The following is a 17463-nucleotide window of genomic DNA, read 5'->3' as shown; positions in this document are numbered from 1 at the left end:
TGTTAAGAAAAAATGACAATCCTACGACCCCTACTACTGCAGTTGTGATAGTCTTGTATTTTCTGGGTCAAAGTTGAGGGTGACACGGAACTCGAGTTTTTCGTGTCCTGTCCGTTTCTTGCAGAGTTTCTTTATTTCCTCCTTGCTGCGACGTAAAATTGTGTTACAGACAACAGAAGGCCTAACCTGTCATCTGTGAGAAAGGAATAAAGTTGAAAAAACTCTGTAAAAGGTAAGTGAACTATTTTTTTTTTCGTTAGAAAAACTATGCTTGTGGGGAGGGGGGCATTCAACTCCGAACCACTCGTAGAATTGGTACGTGAAAACAAATGACATACTCCCAGGCATCAGCAGGCATCACCAGAAAAATACAGACTATATAGTATAGGTCCACTACCTATGCAGAAGAAAAGTTTTCACATCTATGTAATCAACCTTTGTGTTTCGGTCACAGCTAACTGGGATTTTTGTCTTTTGTTTTCTCACGCCCAGATACTGTAGAGGCTCATTCCTGAGTAGAACAAACACTCATCAGGGAAAACACAACATGGCCGACCAACAACCCTCAGGCAGTGGTGACAGGTCACATGACCAGCCTCCCACCAATGAGAGCAGCTCATCCGCTGCCATGGCAACCACTTCTGAGGAGGGCGCTGTAGGAGGTTCTGAATCCGCATCATCTTCAACGATCTGCGACCTGATTGGTGGAGAAGGCGTGCCTGACAACATGTTTGCCGTGGTGCCGTTGACATGGTGCCCGCATCTGGAAACCATAGCAACGCTCCCTAGCGACGGTCTGGACGCGTCGGCGCCGTGCATTACCTGCGGTGATGCCTCCGAGAACTGGGTGTGCCTGCACTGCTACCAGGTGCACTGTGGGAGGTTCGTGAAGGAACACATGGTGCGTCACGGGGAGACGACGGGACACAGCATGGTGTTGAGTTACGCTGATCTGTCCGTCTGGTGTTACCCCTGCGACTTCTACGTACACAACGAGACACTGCTGCCCGCTAAGCGAGCAGCGCACCTCAGCAAGTTTGGCTGTCTGCCGGGGTGTTGATTCATATGATTGATGAATAAAGGCATTATAAAGACTGCAATCCAAATTGTAATGATAACTATTCCTGTGTTGGGGCCATCTGGCCATTTTGGCAACATATTTGTCCACAATACAAGAACTTTTGCTGTATATCTGGACACAGAGTGATGATTCATACTAAAGATATTTATTATTTGCCAGCAAATGCAGGATATTTTCTGTCACTTCTTGGTCAGTACAAGTTTATACTGTGCACTGCTATGGAGTCTTGATAGGTGGCGCTGTTACAACACTTTCAACAGGAAAGATGCAAAGATGGAATCATTTGAAATCTGATTCATTTTGGCAAAGTCACCTGCAGTGATGTATACATGACAATTTGTATATATTTCTTTAAACACATTCTTTTATAACAATTTCACTTCTGTATGCATGCACATGCCTTTCATGACATTGTTACTAGTACTACAAGAAATAAAGCATTCAGAATACATAATACATACTTTGTACTTGTGTAGCTTTCTGAATCACCTTAACATGACTTTTTGTATGCCTGCTAGGGATGCGTACCTAAACCCACGTTTAGGTACAGGTCCGGATTCGAATCCAGAGGTTTAGGTACAGGTCCGGACCTAATGAGTCCGGACCTAAATGCATGGCATTGAATATCATATCATAATATTATGTTATATTATGTTATAATAGCAAAACAATGTATTAAAAAGGGTAGAAGCATGTTTGAACCAATAAAAACGTGTTTATTATGGTAGACACATGATGCAACAAAAATTTGACCCTTGTTGCTTTTTCCCTCACTGGGGCTCAGAGACTGCTATGGTGATTTCACAGTAATTTTATCTGTCAAAGTGGCCATCTCCTGACCTGTTATTCTGCCTGGCTTGCACTAATTAGATACAGGTCCAGTACCGGTACACCAGGGTTCCGGTATTTTTGTATCTGTACCTAATTGATTGTACCGGTACTGTATCGGTACACTGTACCGGTACACATCCCTAATGCCTGCTGTTGAAATCTGTAGATTTTGAAATGTCATAGAAAAGAAAGGATACTTCTTTAAACTTTATGCATACAGATACAGATACATGTAGATCCTCACTTAAATTGGAATTCTACTTGTGTTCCACAAGTTTATTGATATTAGCTATATCATTCCAGGCTCAGATGTATAATCTCAAGATTGTGTTGAGATAACCAAGATTGTGTTAGATGATAATTGACTGTTTAGTATTTGATTATCGTTGACACCTACTATGACAACAATAGCCTGGGTGCCCTTGAGTCCTAGTCAGTTTACCTTGCCTCTGTATCTGTATCTGTATCCTCTCATACTAATACTCACCTCATAGTCATACATGTGAGAATAGGAGCTCAGCTCGGTAAATAAACTAAGTAGGACTTCTAATGATCTGTACTACAATACAACGTATTTCACAAACATGACTGCAGCTTAAGTTAGAGACATATAGCAATAAGCATGTAGTTTGTCCTTTTTTTCCAAAAAAATTTAATGCTTTGTTTTTTCTCCTAGATGAACTGTCTTGTATGCCATTCGGTAGCTATGAAGCTGTGGATTCCTGTCCTCCAGAGTAACCATATACCTCAGAGAGTTTTGGTTTTGAGTGCAAGAACTGTGTGCTACCAAAATACGAACCTTTCCTCAACTCACACAAAAGGTGACATCTCAAAGTCAAACAGAACTAAATTTCAAGGAAAACATGTCACATTTCTCAGTGCCAATAAAACGTTGTGCCGCAAGCTCTCTTCAGCGACGTCCTTCTCCAAGGAGGCAGCTATCCAGAACATCCTCCTAGAGGAGAGCAAGCGGAGGACGCTGGAGAGGATACCCAAGATGAGGAGTATTGTGACCAATGAGAAGATTGCGGTGGGTGCTGCAGTGCTGGTGCCCCTCTGTACAGTGAAGGGAGTTCCTTCTGTGCTGCTCACTCTCAGGTCATCAAGGTTAAGGAGTCACAGAGGGGAAGTCAGGTCAGGGTCTTAGATGATTGAAAGAAGTTTATACAATCTTTCCAACACAAGTAACTGTCTGATTTTGTGTCATTATAATATATAACGAACGACAATGACAATGAAGTTTATTGCATTATTTCATGCCCCATTTTGGCTACATGAAGTAAGTGGGATAAAAAGGGAATAGTATAAAAGCCCATACTTAGTTTAATTTACATGCTTTTTCTCTCTTTTGTACACAGCGAACACTAAGTATACAGATTATCCAAAATTACTTTGCACAAATGTAAATCAATAGGCAGTTACCATAAGACTGAAAGAGAAGTTGCCAAGAAAACCACACCTTATAAGACTTAAGACACAGTTAGTACGTACTATTATTTTATTAGTCAGTATCTGAAGCTATAATTTTTTTCTTGATGTGTTTGATTTCTTCTTTCTCGACATGGCTCCCAGTTTTCCGGGTGGCATGTGTGACAAGACCGATCGCGACGTCGTGCACACAGCATTACGGGAGACCGAGGAGGAACTGGGCATCCCATCCAGCACTGTGGATGTCTGGGGCCAGCTAAAACCTATACCCAACAGGGTAGGTACAGGGGACTGTTCATTATATATGGGGACCGCTCAAACCTATACCTGACAGGGTAGGTACAGGGGACTGTTCAGTATACGTGGGGGCCAGTCAAGGCCTAGTCAAGTCAAAGTTTATTGTCACAGGTGTACAGTGCAAGGCAAAATGGTACATTTCTTGCTATGACATTGCTATATGGTAACATTAATCACTATTAATCAAACCTCATCCTGACAGGGTTCTAAGTACTAGGTACATGGGGACTGTCCATGATGTGTGGAGTCCAAGTCTGTATCTTGCAGGATAGGTACATGGGGACTGTTCATTATGATCTGTAGGGGCCACTCAAGCCTGTCCCTGACAGGGCTGGTATGGGGGGGACTGTTCATTATGTATTTGGACCATTCACTTACGACTGTACTTGATGGTTGCAAGTGTAGGTACATGTGGCTACTAGTATATATCATCTAATACCTGGAAAACAATGTATGGCTTTATCTTGAATAAATGTGCATAACTATATATAATTCCTGACACTCTTACAGAGAAACACCATGACTGTGGTGGCTGTGCTGGGAAATGTGGGGGAGGTGGACCCAGCAAAACTCAAGCTCAGCCCCAGGGAGGTGGGTACTGCACTGTATTCTTGTGATAGACTACAGACCTGTTTTTATGGATGACGTGATTTCGGATCACACATGTCCACTCACTCACTATCCAGTTTATCATCTGTTGTTTCCTGTCAGGCAACGGTTATGTGTGTTTGCATGGTGTAGGGATCTAAAAATCTGTTTTAGGATGACTAAAGGGAAAGGTTGTTTTTTGACAGAAATTGTGGACTGAAAACCTGCTTTACGGATGACATGCTATAGGGATAACCCACCATGATGTAAACAGTTGTTGTTGTTTATGTTTACCCAGGTAGCGGCAGTGTTCCCAATGTCCTTCTCCCATCTACTCGACCCCGCCCACCAGCGCTACACCACCATGAAGCGTCGCCATGACAACTACAGCTACACGATGCCCGTCTGGCTTGGCGGCCCGCACCGAGTCTGGGGCCTCACCGCCATCATACTGGACCAGGTTCTGGTTGCCATGGCAGCGGACTGGTACAGAACCGTGCTCAGGTCCAGCTGGAGGCAGCGCCATGATGTCAGCTTTCATGTTTAGTTTTAAAATAAAGCTGTCATTTCATAGCTTTCATATGTTGGGACAATGCCTGATGTTCACTGTCTTCCATCATGTAGTCTGTGTGACACAAACTCTGCTTTCAGTGGCTGCAATATAACTGGCTGCTTTAGGCACAGTTTAATCATGCCAGCATATGTACATTATGGATCTGGTAGGGGCAATTTCTTGGTTGGAACGTAAAGTCTGAGGTCCGGTGTTTGAGGAGAGTCTCTCTTTACCATCATGCTGGACCAGGTGCTGGTTGCCATGGCAACAGACTGGTACAGAACAGTGCTCAGGTCCAGCTGGAGGCAGCGCCGGTGACGTCTGGTTGCCATGGCAGCGGACTGGTACAGAACCGTGCTCAGGTCCAGCTGGAGGCAGCGCCGGTGACGTCAGCTTCGTAACGGTAACGTTAGTTCACCTTTATCTGCGGGGTAACCTATATCTGTTGCATTTAGAACCGGGGTATCAAGTTGATATATGAAGGTTTCAAAATGCTAGAATATTAGAGTATGATGTTGAAACTATTGCAATTTTGGAAACCACTATCTTTCTACTTATTACGCTGTCTTTAAGAATAACGGATATACAGTTGTATGTTACCTCGCAGATAAAGGAGAACTAGCGTTATATCTATGTTCGGTTTCAAAATAAAGCTGTCAAACCCAGATTTCATTTGTTGGGACAATGCCTATGATGTTCACTGTCTTGCATATATGTGTCGTCTGTATGACTATGACACAAACTCTGCTTTTGAGACTGTGAATGGCTGCTTTAAGCATAATTTAATCAGCATATGTACATTATGGATCTGGTAGGGACATTTTCTTATAAAACATAAACCCTGAGAGGTCCCAGGGATATGTTTTAGTGCCTAGAATAACAGACACAAGAAATACCAACTGAAGTTAGGCATTGAATTCTTTTATTGTGTTGTGTTTCTTGAATACAAATAATAAAGTACATGTTCATTGACCTAACTTTTTTTACACAAAGTTTAACCTTCCAAAGTAAAGCACAAACAACACTTACAGTAGTACAAACATTAGCAGCAAAAGCATCAATCAAAACTTTCAAGGTTCGACCAAATGGTTAAACCTTTTATTTATCATCTGGACGTGTAAAACAAGAGAGATGCAAATTCAATTAAAATAAGCTGGAATTTTTTCCCGTCATGGCTGCCAGTACAATTTGGTGCCACCAGGTTGCATGAAAGTTAGAAGAAAGTTGTAGATGATACCTACAATGTAGTGGTAAGTAACTCTGTTATAAAAGGTCTACATTTACCTTATCTCGGCTACACTTTATCTTTCTGGCTATATATATAACTTTGCCCATTACTTTCTGGGCCCATAAACTTTAAGGTTTTTCAGAAAACTTTGAATACTGTAGTAATAAAAGATAAGTTCTTGGTCAAATAGCAGCTTTTGCTTAATCTCTTTTGGCATAGAACACCCCCACCCCACCCACACTGACAGTGTGACATTATATATACATACACACTTTTTGTAGAACTACACTGTATAACAAAATTAACTCTATCAACATCAGGGTGATGCCATTTCTATAATGGGGCTGTAAACTTAGAGGTTGATTCACATTGGAAACAAAACGTGCTGTGTTGTAAATCTAATACACATAAAGTGCAACAAAAGTGAGCAATATGCATTTAAGATTTCCTGTTTACATTGATAATACCTCACACTGAACAGTTTTTAATCAGTAAATATCATTCAAGTTGAGGAAGCTAAAACCTGCCTGAGGTTTCTGTGGTTTTCTAATGTATAAAAAGATTATACACTTTTACAGTCTGTGGTTTATTAAATACAGTTGTTTATGCTACTGTCGCAATCCGCTCCATTTTCGCGTCCCCCATCGCTGATCCGACCGCGAACTGTGACCCCGCGCTCTGTGGCATCGGTTTGATGTAGCCCGTCATGGCGGCAGACTCTGGCGGCGCGGCGCCGTTCCGTAACAACGATACACTGCGTAGAGTCAGGTCCTTGTTCACCTAAATGAAAACACAAAGATCAAATTTATTTAGTAAATTTAGTCTGTGATACTCTGCTATTAATTGTGCAGTACATTACATGGGTCACATAATATGGCTATACATTATTCTAAAAAAAGCTGAAAAAGAGACAGAAAAATAAACTAATGACTAAAAGACAGATGGTTCCCAAACTAAATAGGATGCTGCTGTTAATTGATCTATTCAGATCGGTAGATGAGAACCAACACATGACAATTTGATGAGTGCCTGATCTTGGGCCAAGGAAAAACATGTTTGTGAAAATGATTTAAATTTGAAAATACCAGTGTCGTGATACATTTCAATTTTGGCTGAAGTCTAAAATATTTGTATAAGAGCAAGAAATTACAGAAAAAAGAGAAACCCTGCCTGCCAACTTTATGCTTCAGGACCACAAACCGATTTTTCTTTCTTAGGCCTTTAAACAGCAGGCTGGTACAGGTGACTGGAGATGGGTTTGACCAATACTTAAGGTTTCCTATGAGTACTTGTTACTGAAATGCTACTGGTGATTACTACAGATATGTTAACTGTCTTACTGTCAGGTCGAATGTCTCACCTTATTTGGCTGGTGCAGGTGGCTGGAGATGGGTTTGACATTTAACTTTATTAAAAGATTTCGTATTAGAACTTGTTACTGAAATGCTACTGGTGATTACTGATATGCTACTACAGCTCTCACCTTGTTGGGCTGGTGCAGGTGGCTGGAGATGGGTTTGGGCAGTAAAATCATAAGATTTCTACTAGTGGTTACTGATGTATAGTACTATAAGTATAAGCTCTCACCTTGTTGGGCTGGTGCAGGTGGCTGGAGATGGGTTTGGGCAGTACAATCATAAGATTACTACTAGTGGTTACTGATATATAGTACTATAAGCTCTCACCTTGTTAGGCTGGTGCAGGTGGCTGGAGATGGGTTTGACAGTTACTATTATAAGGTTCCCTATACAGTACTTGTTACTGAAATGCTACTGGTGACTACTGATATGCTACTTTAGCTCTCACCTTGTTAGGTTGGTGCAGATGACTGGAGATGGGTTTGGGCGTGGCGTATTTGCGGAAGGTCATGGCCTCCTTGGGATGCTGCACCCAGGAGGAGCTGTAGATGGTGTTGTACTCGCCCGACAGCGTCTCGTTCTGTTTCCGCCACTTCTCCTGAAGCTTCGGGTACAGGCCCCAGTTTGTGGAGCTGCCTGAAGGGTGGAAAAGAAAAGTTATCAATATTGCAAAAGTACAAGTAAAAGACATGTCATCATTATTCATTTGCTTTTATGCTACAAGCTACATGCCCTAAAGTGGCGCAGATTTTTTTGCCAATCTATTGTGATGACTTCTACTTTTTCTAACTTAAAGTAAAATTAGAACTAAAAGTACAAGTCATCACAATAGGAGGGAGGAGGATCATCCCTATCTGAATTGTGAAACATAAAAACGTAGCTAAGCTACTTTTTCAATAAGCAACATTGTAGTGCATTTAATGCTCACTGTTCAGGGTTCTATGGAGCCCCTAGTTCCTGCAGATGAGTTGTACACTTTTTTATACTGTTATACTGAATTTGTCGATGATCCTTTATTTTAACTGGTACTAAATGAACCTTAAGGTTTGTATGATTCAAAAGTTTGTCCTTCTAATCTGACAATCGAATGCCTGTCCCTCAATATTATAATTTTGAGGATAATTGTGCAAAAGTCTTGAAGTAACAAGGAATAATCACGCTACCTTGTAGCGGGTAGTCAGACTTCTCGGGTGCCCAGGCGAGTCTGTGTCCGTCCCAGGTCCGGAGCTTAGGGAGTGTTCCCTCGTCCAGCTCTCGCTTGTTGAACTGCTGGTCATACCAGGAGATCATGTTGTTGGAGTAGTGCTTGCCGTGGTGGTCAAACACTAGTGACTTGGGGAGGCCCTGTAGGATATAGACATAAAGTACTGTATTAAAGTCATCATGTTACCAGCTACATAGATTCCTAGTGTAGACACTGTATTGTACCTGAGTGTTGGAATCCAAATTAAGTCAAAGTCTTATTTCCTTTGTTTCTTTTTTTGTCTCTTTCTTTCTGTCTTTTAAGGGCAAAAATTGGATACCTTTTGGTTCTTCATTTTCTACCCTCTTATTGGCAGACATTCAGACAGTCAAGTATCTCTCCAGCTCACTTTGGTACTAGTTAGACTTCAGCCTTTTGTTGTTAAGGAAATCATCATATTATAATTCTTTTTGGCAGCAACCAAAAAAACCTACTAAAAAGAGTAGAGGTTTCACAACCCGGACTGTCCCAGTGTGGTTACCCAACACCAGATACAGAAAAGGATCCTGTATTTTACAGCAGTGCATAAAACCACTGGGGTCAGGTGAGGTAACGTAAACAAACCTGCCAGTCAAACATACAGACTGGTTAACCCTAGCGGGTCATTGGAAAATAAGTCTTTTCAAACCCGGCAGCTCCTTTACACTGTCCAAACATGCTGGAAAAATTCAGCGCAGAATCTGATTCCACCAATCATGTAAATGAATCTGGTTCAACTTTTCGTTGTCTCCCCAGTGCAAAGGTTTCAGGTTTTTCGCCTGTTCACCATAAAACGATCAGGTTTCTCACTTCTGCATTGTTACCGTGTAATAGTAACGTTATATGAGTTAATTTCTTTACAAGTTTCAAGAATGCCAGTAATACAATGTAACATTACTGTAAAAGAGCTGGATGAAAGATGTTCCATTAAGTACGTTGCTTCTATAAAGTGCTTGAGGTATACAAGTATGACATGGCTCAAACTGAAGTGTACACCTTGTCCTTGGAAGTCACTGACATTAAGTGGCAAGACAAGTATGGAACTACTATGTAATAGTAGGATTTCTAACCTACTCTCCAAGCAGTGTTTTGGCTTCAGCTGTTGTTTTTTAATGTGTTTTTAGGCATTTTTGTTGGGCTTATTATATTTTACTTTCCCCATTTCTTCATGTCTGCCTGACCCATAAAACCCCGTAAAAACAGCCCTAGCTAAACTCTGCTTGGAGAGTATTTCTCACCACCATTTAAATCACAGAATACCACATACATCAACTGAAGTTACATGTGCCATGCTGTACTGTAAAGGAGGATCACCTGTCTCTGTTCAACAGGTGGCACACAATTAATTATTCATGCTGACACAATAGAACAGGTGGTAATACAATAATGAGCATCATCGGTTTGGTGTGACACTTCTGGGTCAACTTTTATGGTTTCAGGCATTTATTATTCATACTGTGTTTTTTTTTATTCCTGCCCTAAAAATGTTCACCTATAATATATGGCTATATTGCTACTATCATTCTAGAACTAGGGTGAGGAACAATATTGAACAGCCTTTGATATATTTTCTTGACTGCAGTGTGTACCATTATCATCTTTCATCTCAGTATTTTGAGACAAAAATGCAAGGTTTTGGCCTTGGTTTTGGCAAGTATTACTTTGATTGAAAAAAAAAGCTCATTGGTTTCGGCTGAGGGTTTTGATCATTTGTTAAGCAGTATGTTTACTTTTTCCAGTAGTAACATTATATACAGCATAAATAAACTTTTGGAAAAACCTGATGTTAAAGCTAAAACTGAGTTATACAAAGCAATCAAAAGCAGACCAACATCTGTGTACAGCTTATTTCAGGTGGCTTTTTTTAAATCTTCTTACCTCGTTCCTCTGTAGTGCTGCCCTCCGGATGGTGATGTCAGGTTTGTGTCCCTTCCAGTCCCTGAAGTCCAGTCTGTGTGTGCTGGTGTGTCGGTAACGGCCCTTCTCAAACTGTGGGGAGGGCAGACAAACAGCTGTCAATAACTAATCATAACTTACTAACTCTGAAGTCCAGTCTGTGTGTGCTGGTGTGCCGGTAACGTCCTTTCTCAAACTGTGGGGAAAACAAGTCAAACAGCTGTCAATAACTAGCCATAACTTACTAACTAACTACCTAACCAACCCTGAAGTCCAGCCTGTGTGTGCTGGTGTGTCGGTAATGTCCCTTCTCAAACTGTCGAAAAGGAAACAAGAAAAATTCAGGATTGTTACTAAAGATAGACTATTATAGCCTGCAATTGGCAGCCTTTTTTAGCTCTCTTGGTTACCGGAAGAGCGTACTAAAGCTAAAAAGGCATTGCCATCCATGCTAGGACTATTGAACTATAAGATTATGTTATGGAGTTTTAAATTGTAGAAAGCTAATTAAATGAAGTTTGATACGCAGAGCTTGCATGTGACAGATCAGTCAGTGTAAAAAATGTTTAATATGCTTTATGAAATAAAGAGAGAAACAATTCAATCCAAACATTCTAGAACACTATGTGAAATACATGGTAGAACAAGGAAATATGTCAGACTCTGTTTTTGGTTAATTTATTGCAACAAAAATTTACTGGACACTTACTAGTATGAAAAATCATAGACGTAATATGAAAATCCAAATGTCATACTAATAGATTTGGGACATTGATATTGTCAGAGTGTAACCTACACCGGGTAACCAAACATTGTTTATCTGGGACATATTTTTAACAAAACAACAACAACGTGACAACTGCTACTGTCTAACAACTTTTGGGAAGCTATTGGGAAGAAACATTTGCCTTTTAAATCATCAATCTGGTTTGGGCAAAGAACGGAAAAGTTTTTGATTTTCTTGTGTTAACATTCTGTTTGCAGAAGTCAGATTTACTGAACCATAACCACAGTGCTCGAGCGGGTGTAAATGCGTTAGGTTTGGATCGTAATTGAGTCAGACTTGAGTCGTATATCTCTGTTGACCGTTTCACGACTATCGTGCCCACCAAAACACGACTGTGAGGCCGAATCCCTTGAGCCCCATCGATAAAATACGACTGTGTGTTGACTAATATACGACGAGGTCGGTAATCAGACGTATACAGTCGTATTTTGGTCGACGTCCAGAGGAAAGGTCAATAGAAGTCATCAGATGCGTTACAGCCTGGTTATCCTAATAAACAAACTGTAAGTTAGTCGGATGAGCTAGGCGTTTACTACGTTTGTCTGCCTTGTTCAGTTGTTGATTTTTAACCCCCTTAGGTAAAATGAGGTCGCATGATTTTTTTTCCAAACTATTTTCATTTCTTTTGCAGGATATTACTTGTAAAATTATGCTATAGGCTAACGTTCGTTTTCTTTCGTTCCGTTTTGTAACAGTTTGTTACAGTTCGTTATGTTTAGCCCCGTTTCGTTACATTTTGTTTTCTTTCGTTCCGTTGTGTTATAGTTCGTTATATTTCATTCCGTTGCGTTAACGTTACAGTTCCTTTGATCCAACCCATAACGTATAAGTTTTATCAAAATGAAAGCTGCTAAATGGTAGCTGGTCTTCTGACGTCCTGGGCGTCTACGTTTTATAATTAGGCCGTTCCATTTCGTTTCCATCAAATTATCGTTCCGCTTCGTTCCAATTATTTCCTTTTAGTTCCGTTTGGTTCCGCTTCGCTCTATTCCATTCTGTTCAAGTTTTATTAATTTTGCGTTCTGTTTCGTTCATTTTCGTACCGTTTTGTCTCATTTCATTCATGTCGTTGAATTTGGTTACCTTTCGTTATCTTTCGTTACGCTTCGTTACAGTTCGTTCCGTTTTGTTATAGTTCGTTGTATTTCGTTCCGTTTCGTTTCGTTACGGTTCGTTCCGTTTTGTAACAGTTTGTTGCGTTTCGTTACATTTCGTTACAGTTAGTTTTCTTTCGTTTTGTTTTCTCATGGTTCGTTATATTTCATTCCGTTTCGTTACAGTTCGTTTTCTTTCATTCCGTTTTGTAACAGTTTGTTACAGTTCGTTATGTTTAGCTCCGTTTCGTTACATTTTGTTTTCTTTTGTTCCGTTTTGCTATAGTTCGTTATATTTCATTCCGTTGCGTTACATTTCGTTCCGTTTTGTAATAGTTTGTTCCGTTTCGTTACATTTCGTTCCGTTTCGTTATAGTTCGTTACATTTCGTTCCGTTTCGTTCCCTTTCGTTATAGTTCATTTTCTTTCGTTCCGTTTTGTTATTGTTCGTTATATTTCGTTCCGTTTCGTTATAGTTCATTTTCTTTAGTTCCGTCTTGTTATAGTTCGTTATAGTTCGTTATATTTCGTTGCGTTTCGTGACATTTCGTTCCGTTTTGTAACAGTTTGTTCCATTTCGTTATATCTCGTTATGTTTTGTTATAGTTCGTTATATTTAGTTCCATCTCGTTTCCGTTTCAAACTTTTCATTGTTCTTGTCAAAATTGTTTTACTATATGTTGTCGTGATGTCTGTTGAGGCTAGTCGAAATATTTCTGGAGTCCCTGTGCAAATACGAACAACATGAGTTATGTGAAATGTCAAGGTTGTTAGCAAATATACCTGTATATTGCATAGTCTATCTGTAGTTATACTTTATATTGTAATTGTCGAACTTGTGAATTGAATCAATTGACGAACTCGAGAACTGGTAATTATAGTAAGGCAGTAATGATTTACTAGTGGTCCGCACCATGATCGCCGTCTATGTTTAGTAATTCCAATCTTTCTTAAAGTGCAAACTGTTACTTACCTTGTTCAGACGACGTGTGTGGTTTTCGTTGGTAGTTTGTCTCATCCGAAATTATGGATGTATGATTACGACGGAATAATTATAAGAGAAGCACATGGGATTCGGTTTTGAAAATCGTTTTATTTTTGTCGTTATTCTGTGTATGTGCTTGTGTATATTTATCGTCTGACGTATAACATTGTGCGTATATATAATAAAGTTGTTTTGTTGTTGTTACAACATTTAGATACACAACAAGATGACGGCATACCATACTCAAGCTTGCAGCCTATTTTGGTATTGCCATCAACAGACTGGTAACTAGGTTGCGAGAGTAAGTTTGAACTTAAAGTAACGAGACGAATACGAGCGAGAAGACGCACATACAGATTTTATTACTGTTTTCTTAAAATGTGGAAGACTTACCAGGAATGACCCATCTGCCAAGTTGTGATACATCCTAACAACTGAAGGTTATGTTTATTACAAAGATCAAAGGAAGTGCATTCTGATACTTGGTATTAGATCTCTTAATTTATATTTTGTCCAGTTTGACCATGAATGATGTTATAGAAAATTGACTACTAGTAATATGGTGGCGGTCAGATAGCTTTTCCAATCCAAGTACGGCAAGGAGAGAAGAGTACGAAGGCGCCCTGATACCTGATGACATCAACTGTAGTTAAAGAGTATTCATATTGTATACGTTCGATGAGTGGAGAGTCTAAAGAAGTGCGACCGTGCCAAACTACGCTGCCATATTCGAGTAGGGGACGGATACAAGATTTGTACAAGTATATGATTTTTACAAGGAGCTTAGATGTAAGTTTACTGAAGATTGAAACAGTTTTATATGCATTGGCTAGCATTAAACTTTTTTATTCGGACGTTTGCATCAGTTTTGGGATTCCAAGAAAATGTCATCTATATAATCAAATCAACATAGCCTTACCTGGTCAGTGGGTTGGATGTGGAGGAGGACTGGAGAGTTTTGTTGTGTTACGTACTTTTTCTCTCCTCTCTGAAATTATACTGTACGATTATAATGAATTCGGAAAAGATCGATGAGATAACAAATAGCTATATCTTTCATAGAATGAACATGTGATATACTCTAGCCTTCAATGTTCTGTATTCATGACATCGTCGCCATGGAGCCACTGCACATCGCCTCCAACACAGTTGTCCGCTTAGCTAACGTGTTTGCAAAGTTCAGACCTTGAAGTCCGGATTTACGATGTGTTGTGAGTGTCACACAAAATCCATTTGCGATTTCTAACTTGGCAAGTAATACCGTAGGTAGCATGTACATACTCCGTGACATACTTATGTTTTTCATGCTGCGTTGCGTTTTCTTTCTTATTGAGTGTGACATAGTGTTGATTACGGTTTCACCAGTATTAGTTACCGAACCTGGCGTATTTGTGTGTATTGTGTTTAGTACTAGCTTAATGTTTGCTTGACTGTGTGCTGTCAATATAACGGTCTATAACAAAACGAAATATAACGAAACGGAATAAACTGTTACAAAACGAAACGGAAAGTTAACGAAACGGAACGAAATATAACGAACTATAACAAAACGAAACGAATTGTAACGAAATGCAACGAAACATAACAGAATGTAACGACGTTAATAAAATGGAACAAAACGGTACGAAAATAAACGAAATAGAACCAAAAATTAATGAACAGCTGGCAACACATCGTGCACAAAGCAACCAGAGAAAATCACACAGCTTGCTTGCTCATTTGCTTGGTAGTATCCAATTACCGCAAGCCCTAAGCAAACAGAGGTAACGCTTACCTAGTCCACAATACTGAAAACACGTGAATGCAGCAAAAGGGAACATCACCTAGCTACAATATACACCGAGGGACTTCGAATTTCACTATATAATTCCCTTGTCAACATGAGTAAAAATGTTATTTATGATATAGAAATCAATAAAGTCATTTGAATATAAGATTCGGGGAGAAAAAAAATACCGACGTCCAGTGGGACTTGATCCGACTTCATCACAATTCTAGTAGAAACCGCCCAACTTACTCTCTTATGCCACTGAGCCACGGAAGACTTTCCTTTTGTCGTCTTTGACTAGAGCCTTTATACATGACGGTGCGTGATTGCGCAACAAAGACAAAATTAATGATCGTGTAAAAACTTGTCATTGTTCCATCTTTATAGTAAACGGAGTATTTACACATGGTGTTAAAAATTGAACTTAGAAAAGATTATGCAACGTTATCAATATATGCTTCACTGTTGCCTTGCGTTCTTGAATAGTACGTAAACGACTGTTCTGTCGGCGTGCGGCTGTTAGGTCAATCAGTAGCGCGTCTGCATTGCGATACATGGCTGCCAGAAATGGCGCCGGTTCGAATCCTACCTTGTCTTACATGTATGTTATGTGTGAATCTGCAATAATCTTACACATTTACTACGCACTTTCAGCATTCCTCAGAGAAGCTCATGTGTTATCTGTACAAAATTAACAAGTAACGTTAATCCATGTTGGAAATTCTAATATTTCATTTTGCCGACTAAAACATACCAAAAATAGAACTAACCTAATTTTACAGCAGCTGTCGTAACAGCTTGTCCTAAAATATTCAACATTTAAATACATATAGTACGTTAAGGACTTTATAGATATTTTTTTATTCAATGATGACAAACACAACCTTGTCTACATCCTTGAAGTTTCTCTCGGTGCTTGATTGCTTATTTTACTTTTACCCTAAGGTGTTTGAAAAGACCGAAATTTCCATGCCCCGACGCACGGTGTTTATAACCAGAGTCCATGTAAAACGCGGAGCTACATATACCAGAGCACGTGGAACCTCTAGATGCCAATCATTCCGGTAGCCACGGAAACAGTCACCACGGTGACGTGCGTCGCCATGCCGTCACTCACCGGAGTTGCCATGGCGCCGGACTGTCTCCGAGTCAGCCATTTTTGTATCGGTAGTCTTGGCAACGTTACTTGTCGTCAAGGCAACTCAGGTAGGTTTCCAGTCGTGATTAGAACACAACCCGATTCCAACTTTCTAGTCGTTATTCATGCGGTTTTGAGTCGTAAGGTGGAACAGGTGAGAAAATGGTCGTAATTCAGTAGGGAATGTCCCACCTGACGACTGGCTTACACCCCGTTCCCGACCAGCAGGAAAATTGGTCAGCCATTCACGACCCAAACACTGCTGTGGGCCAAACACGACCGACGACCCATTCACGCCTAATGTTTGACTGATCAACGACCTGCTCGAGCACTGTGAACTAAAGTAAAAATGGAGGGGTTTGATATTAACAAAGTTACAATCTGTTACAAATAACACTAAGTTACTGTAAGTCTTTGTGTGACTCCTTTTATACTTTGCCTCTTTGGTAACGATATCTATCATCTATCATCTATCTTCAATCAAGTCATTATATTTCTTGAAATTCAAGTGTTTCATACTATTATATTAGTTACTACTGAGGGTTGTTGAAGTTTAACGCTTGATTCGACTGTTTTGTCGGCTTATATTTAGCTTTCAGATGCCAGTCACAAAGTTGAGACTACAACGTAGACGAATTGAGTCGTTCATGCCGTGAAATGGCTAACTTCCCACGCGTTAAACCGATTTGATCCAGGCACTCGTGCAGAAAAACGGTGGAAACAAAACAACACAACACCAAAGTTTCCACCCGCGAAATTTCACCCAAGTTTCCTCACCTGATATCTCTCTTCTGACCAGTTTCCGATGAGAACTCTGTTGGCATAACGTTGCTCTATCCTCCATCCGGGCATGTTCCACTTTCTAGGGTCTCCTTGCGCCATTTTTGGGCTTAGAAAGGCGAAAATTGGGAGAGCAAATGTCGCGTGGAAGTGTGTGTCGTCTCGTGTCGCGCCTCAGCTGACGGCTGACCTTTTGACCTATAGTGCCTTTCACTCTTTATGTATCCTTCCGCGCCAAACTTTATAACCTACTTTCTTCTTCCAACTGTCAAAATGTATAACAAAACAATGCTTCAAACTATTATTGAACCGATGAAATGTAAAAAGATTGTCTAAAAGTTCTTTCGGATTTAAAATATGTTCAGTGATCGGAAGAACTACTTTGTACGCCGCGGATTCAAACAGTAGAGTTCTCCGCCCTGTTGCTAT

At 40.1% G+C, this 17463-nt stretch overlaps 3 protein-coding genes across 5 annotated transcripts; 2 read left to right on the top strand and 1 right to left on the bottom strand.

Moving 5' to 3' along the window:
* Positions 1 to 76: 76 nt before the first annotated feature.
* LOC118429837 (histone deacetylase 6-like) lies at positions 77 to 1644 on the top strand. Its single transcript, XM_035840437.1, has 2 exons — positions 77 to 232; positions 493 to 1644. Exon 2 carries the CDS (start codon positions 548 to 550, stop codon positions 1058 to 1060), a length of 513 nt encoding a protein of 170 aa, XP_035696330.1. The 5' UTR covers positions 77 to 232; positions 493 to 547; the 3' UTR covers positions 1061 to 1644.
* A 734-nt stretch (positions 1645 to 2378) lies between these two features.
* On the top strand, positions 2379 to 5358 carry LOC118430596 (nucleoside diphosphate-linked moiety X motif 8-like). 2 transcript variants are annotated; one of them, XM_035841566.1, is made up of 4 exons: positions 2379 to 3046; positions 3485 to 3617; positions 4148 to 4232; positions 4528 to 5358. In XM_035841566.1, exons 1-4 carry the CDS (start codon positions 2589 to 2591, stop codon positions 4770 to 4772), a joined length of 921 nt encoding a protein of 306 aa, XP_035697459.1. In that variant the 5' UTR covers positions 2379 to 2588; the 3' UTR covers positions 4773 to 5358. The 2 variants fall into 2 exon arrangements, with proteins under 2 accessions (XP_035697459.1, XP_035697458.1); XM_035841565.1 differs by having other exon boundaries at positions 2381 to 3046; positions 4148 to 4228; positions 4524 to 5358.
* Positions 5359 to 5683: 325 nt separating this feature from the next.
* LOC118430595 (uncharacterized protein C1orf158 homolog) lies at positions 5684 to 17237 on the bottom strand. 2 transcript variants are annotated; one of them, XM_035841564.1, is made up of 6 exons: positions 17032 to 17237; positions 10465 to 10575; positions 8528 to 8708; positions 7850 to 8000; positions 7367 to 7403; positions 5684 to 6786 (listed from the first exon to the last, which is right to left on the bottom strand). In XM_035841564.1, exons 1-6 carry the CDS (start codon positions 17134 to 17136, stop codon positions 6610 to 6612), a joined length of 762 nt encoding a protein of 253 aa, XP_035697457.1. In that variant the 5' UTR covers positions 17137 to 17237; the 3' UTR covers positions 5684 to 6609. The 2 variants fall into 2 exon arrangements, with proteins under 2 accessions (XP_035697457.1, XP_035697456.1); XM_035841563.1 differs by lacking the exon at positions 7367 to 7403 and adding an exon at positions 7490 to 7529 and having other exon boundaries at positions 7853 to 8000.
* Positions 17238 to 17463: the final 226 nt, after the last annotated feature.

The sequence above is a fragment of the Branchiostoma floridae genome, chromosome 14, assembly GCF_000003815.2.
Source record: "Branchiostoma floridae strain S238N-H82 chromosome 14, Bfl_VNyyK, whole genome shotgun sequence".
In the NCBI taxonomy this organism is placed as follows: Eukaryota; Metazoa; Chordata; class Leptocardii; order Amphioxiformes; family Branchiostomatidae; genus Branchiostoma; species Branchiostoma floridae.
The sequence above is the reverse complement of the archived record's forward strand: the minus strand, read 5'-3'. Positions and strand labels throughout refer to the sequence as shown.

Excerpts from the sequence above, each read along its gene's own strand:
- LOC118429837 (XM_035840437.1), top strand. The coding sequence starts at position 548 with ATGGCCGACCAACAACCCTCAGGCAGTGGTGACAGGTCACATGACCAG.
- LOC118430596 (XM_035841566.1), top strand. The coding sequence starts at position 2,589 with ATGAACTGTCTTGTATGCCATTCGGTAGCTATGAAGCTGTGGATTCCT. Across the intron at positions 3,618-4,147 it reads TAAAACCTATACCCAACAGG|AGAAACACCATGACTGTGGT; the intron begins GTAGGTACAGGG and ends ACACTCTTACAG. Across the intron at positions 4,233-4,527 it reads GCTCAGCCCCAGGGAGGTGG|CGGCAGTGTTCCCAATGTCC; the intron begins GTACTGCACTGT and ends TTACCCAGGTAG.
- LOC118430595 (XM_035841564.1), bottom strand. The coding sequence starts at position 17,136 with ATGGCGCAAGGAGACCCTAGAAAGTGGAACATGCCCGGATGGAGGATA. Across the intron at positions 10,576-17,031 it reads GGTCAGAAGAGAGATATCAG|TTTGAGAAGGGCCGTTACCG; the intron begins GTGAGGAAACTT and ends CCCTCCCCACAG. Across the intron at positions 6,787-7,366 it reads ACCTGCACCAGCCAAATAAG|GTGAACAAGGACCTGACTCT; the intron begins GTGAGACATTCG and ends GTTTTCATTTAG.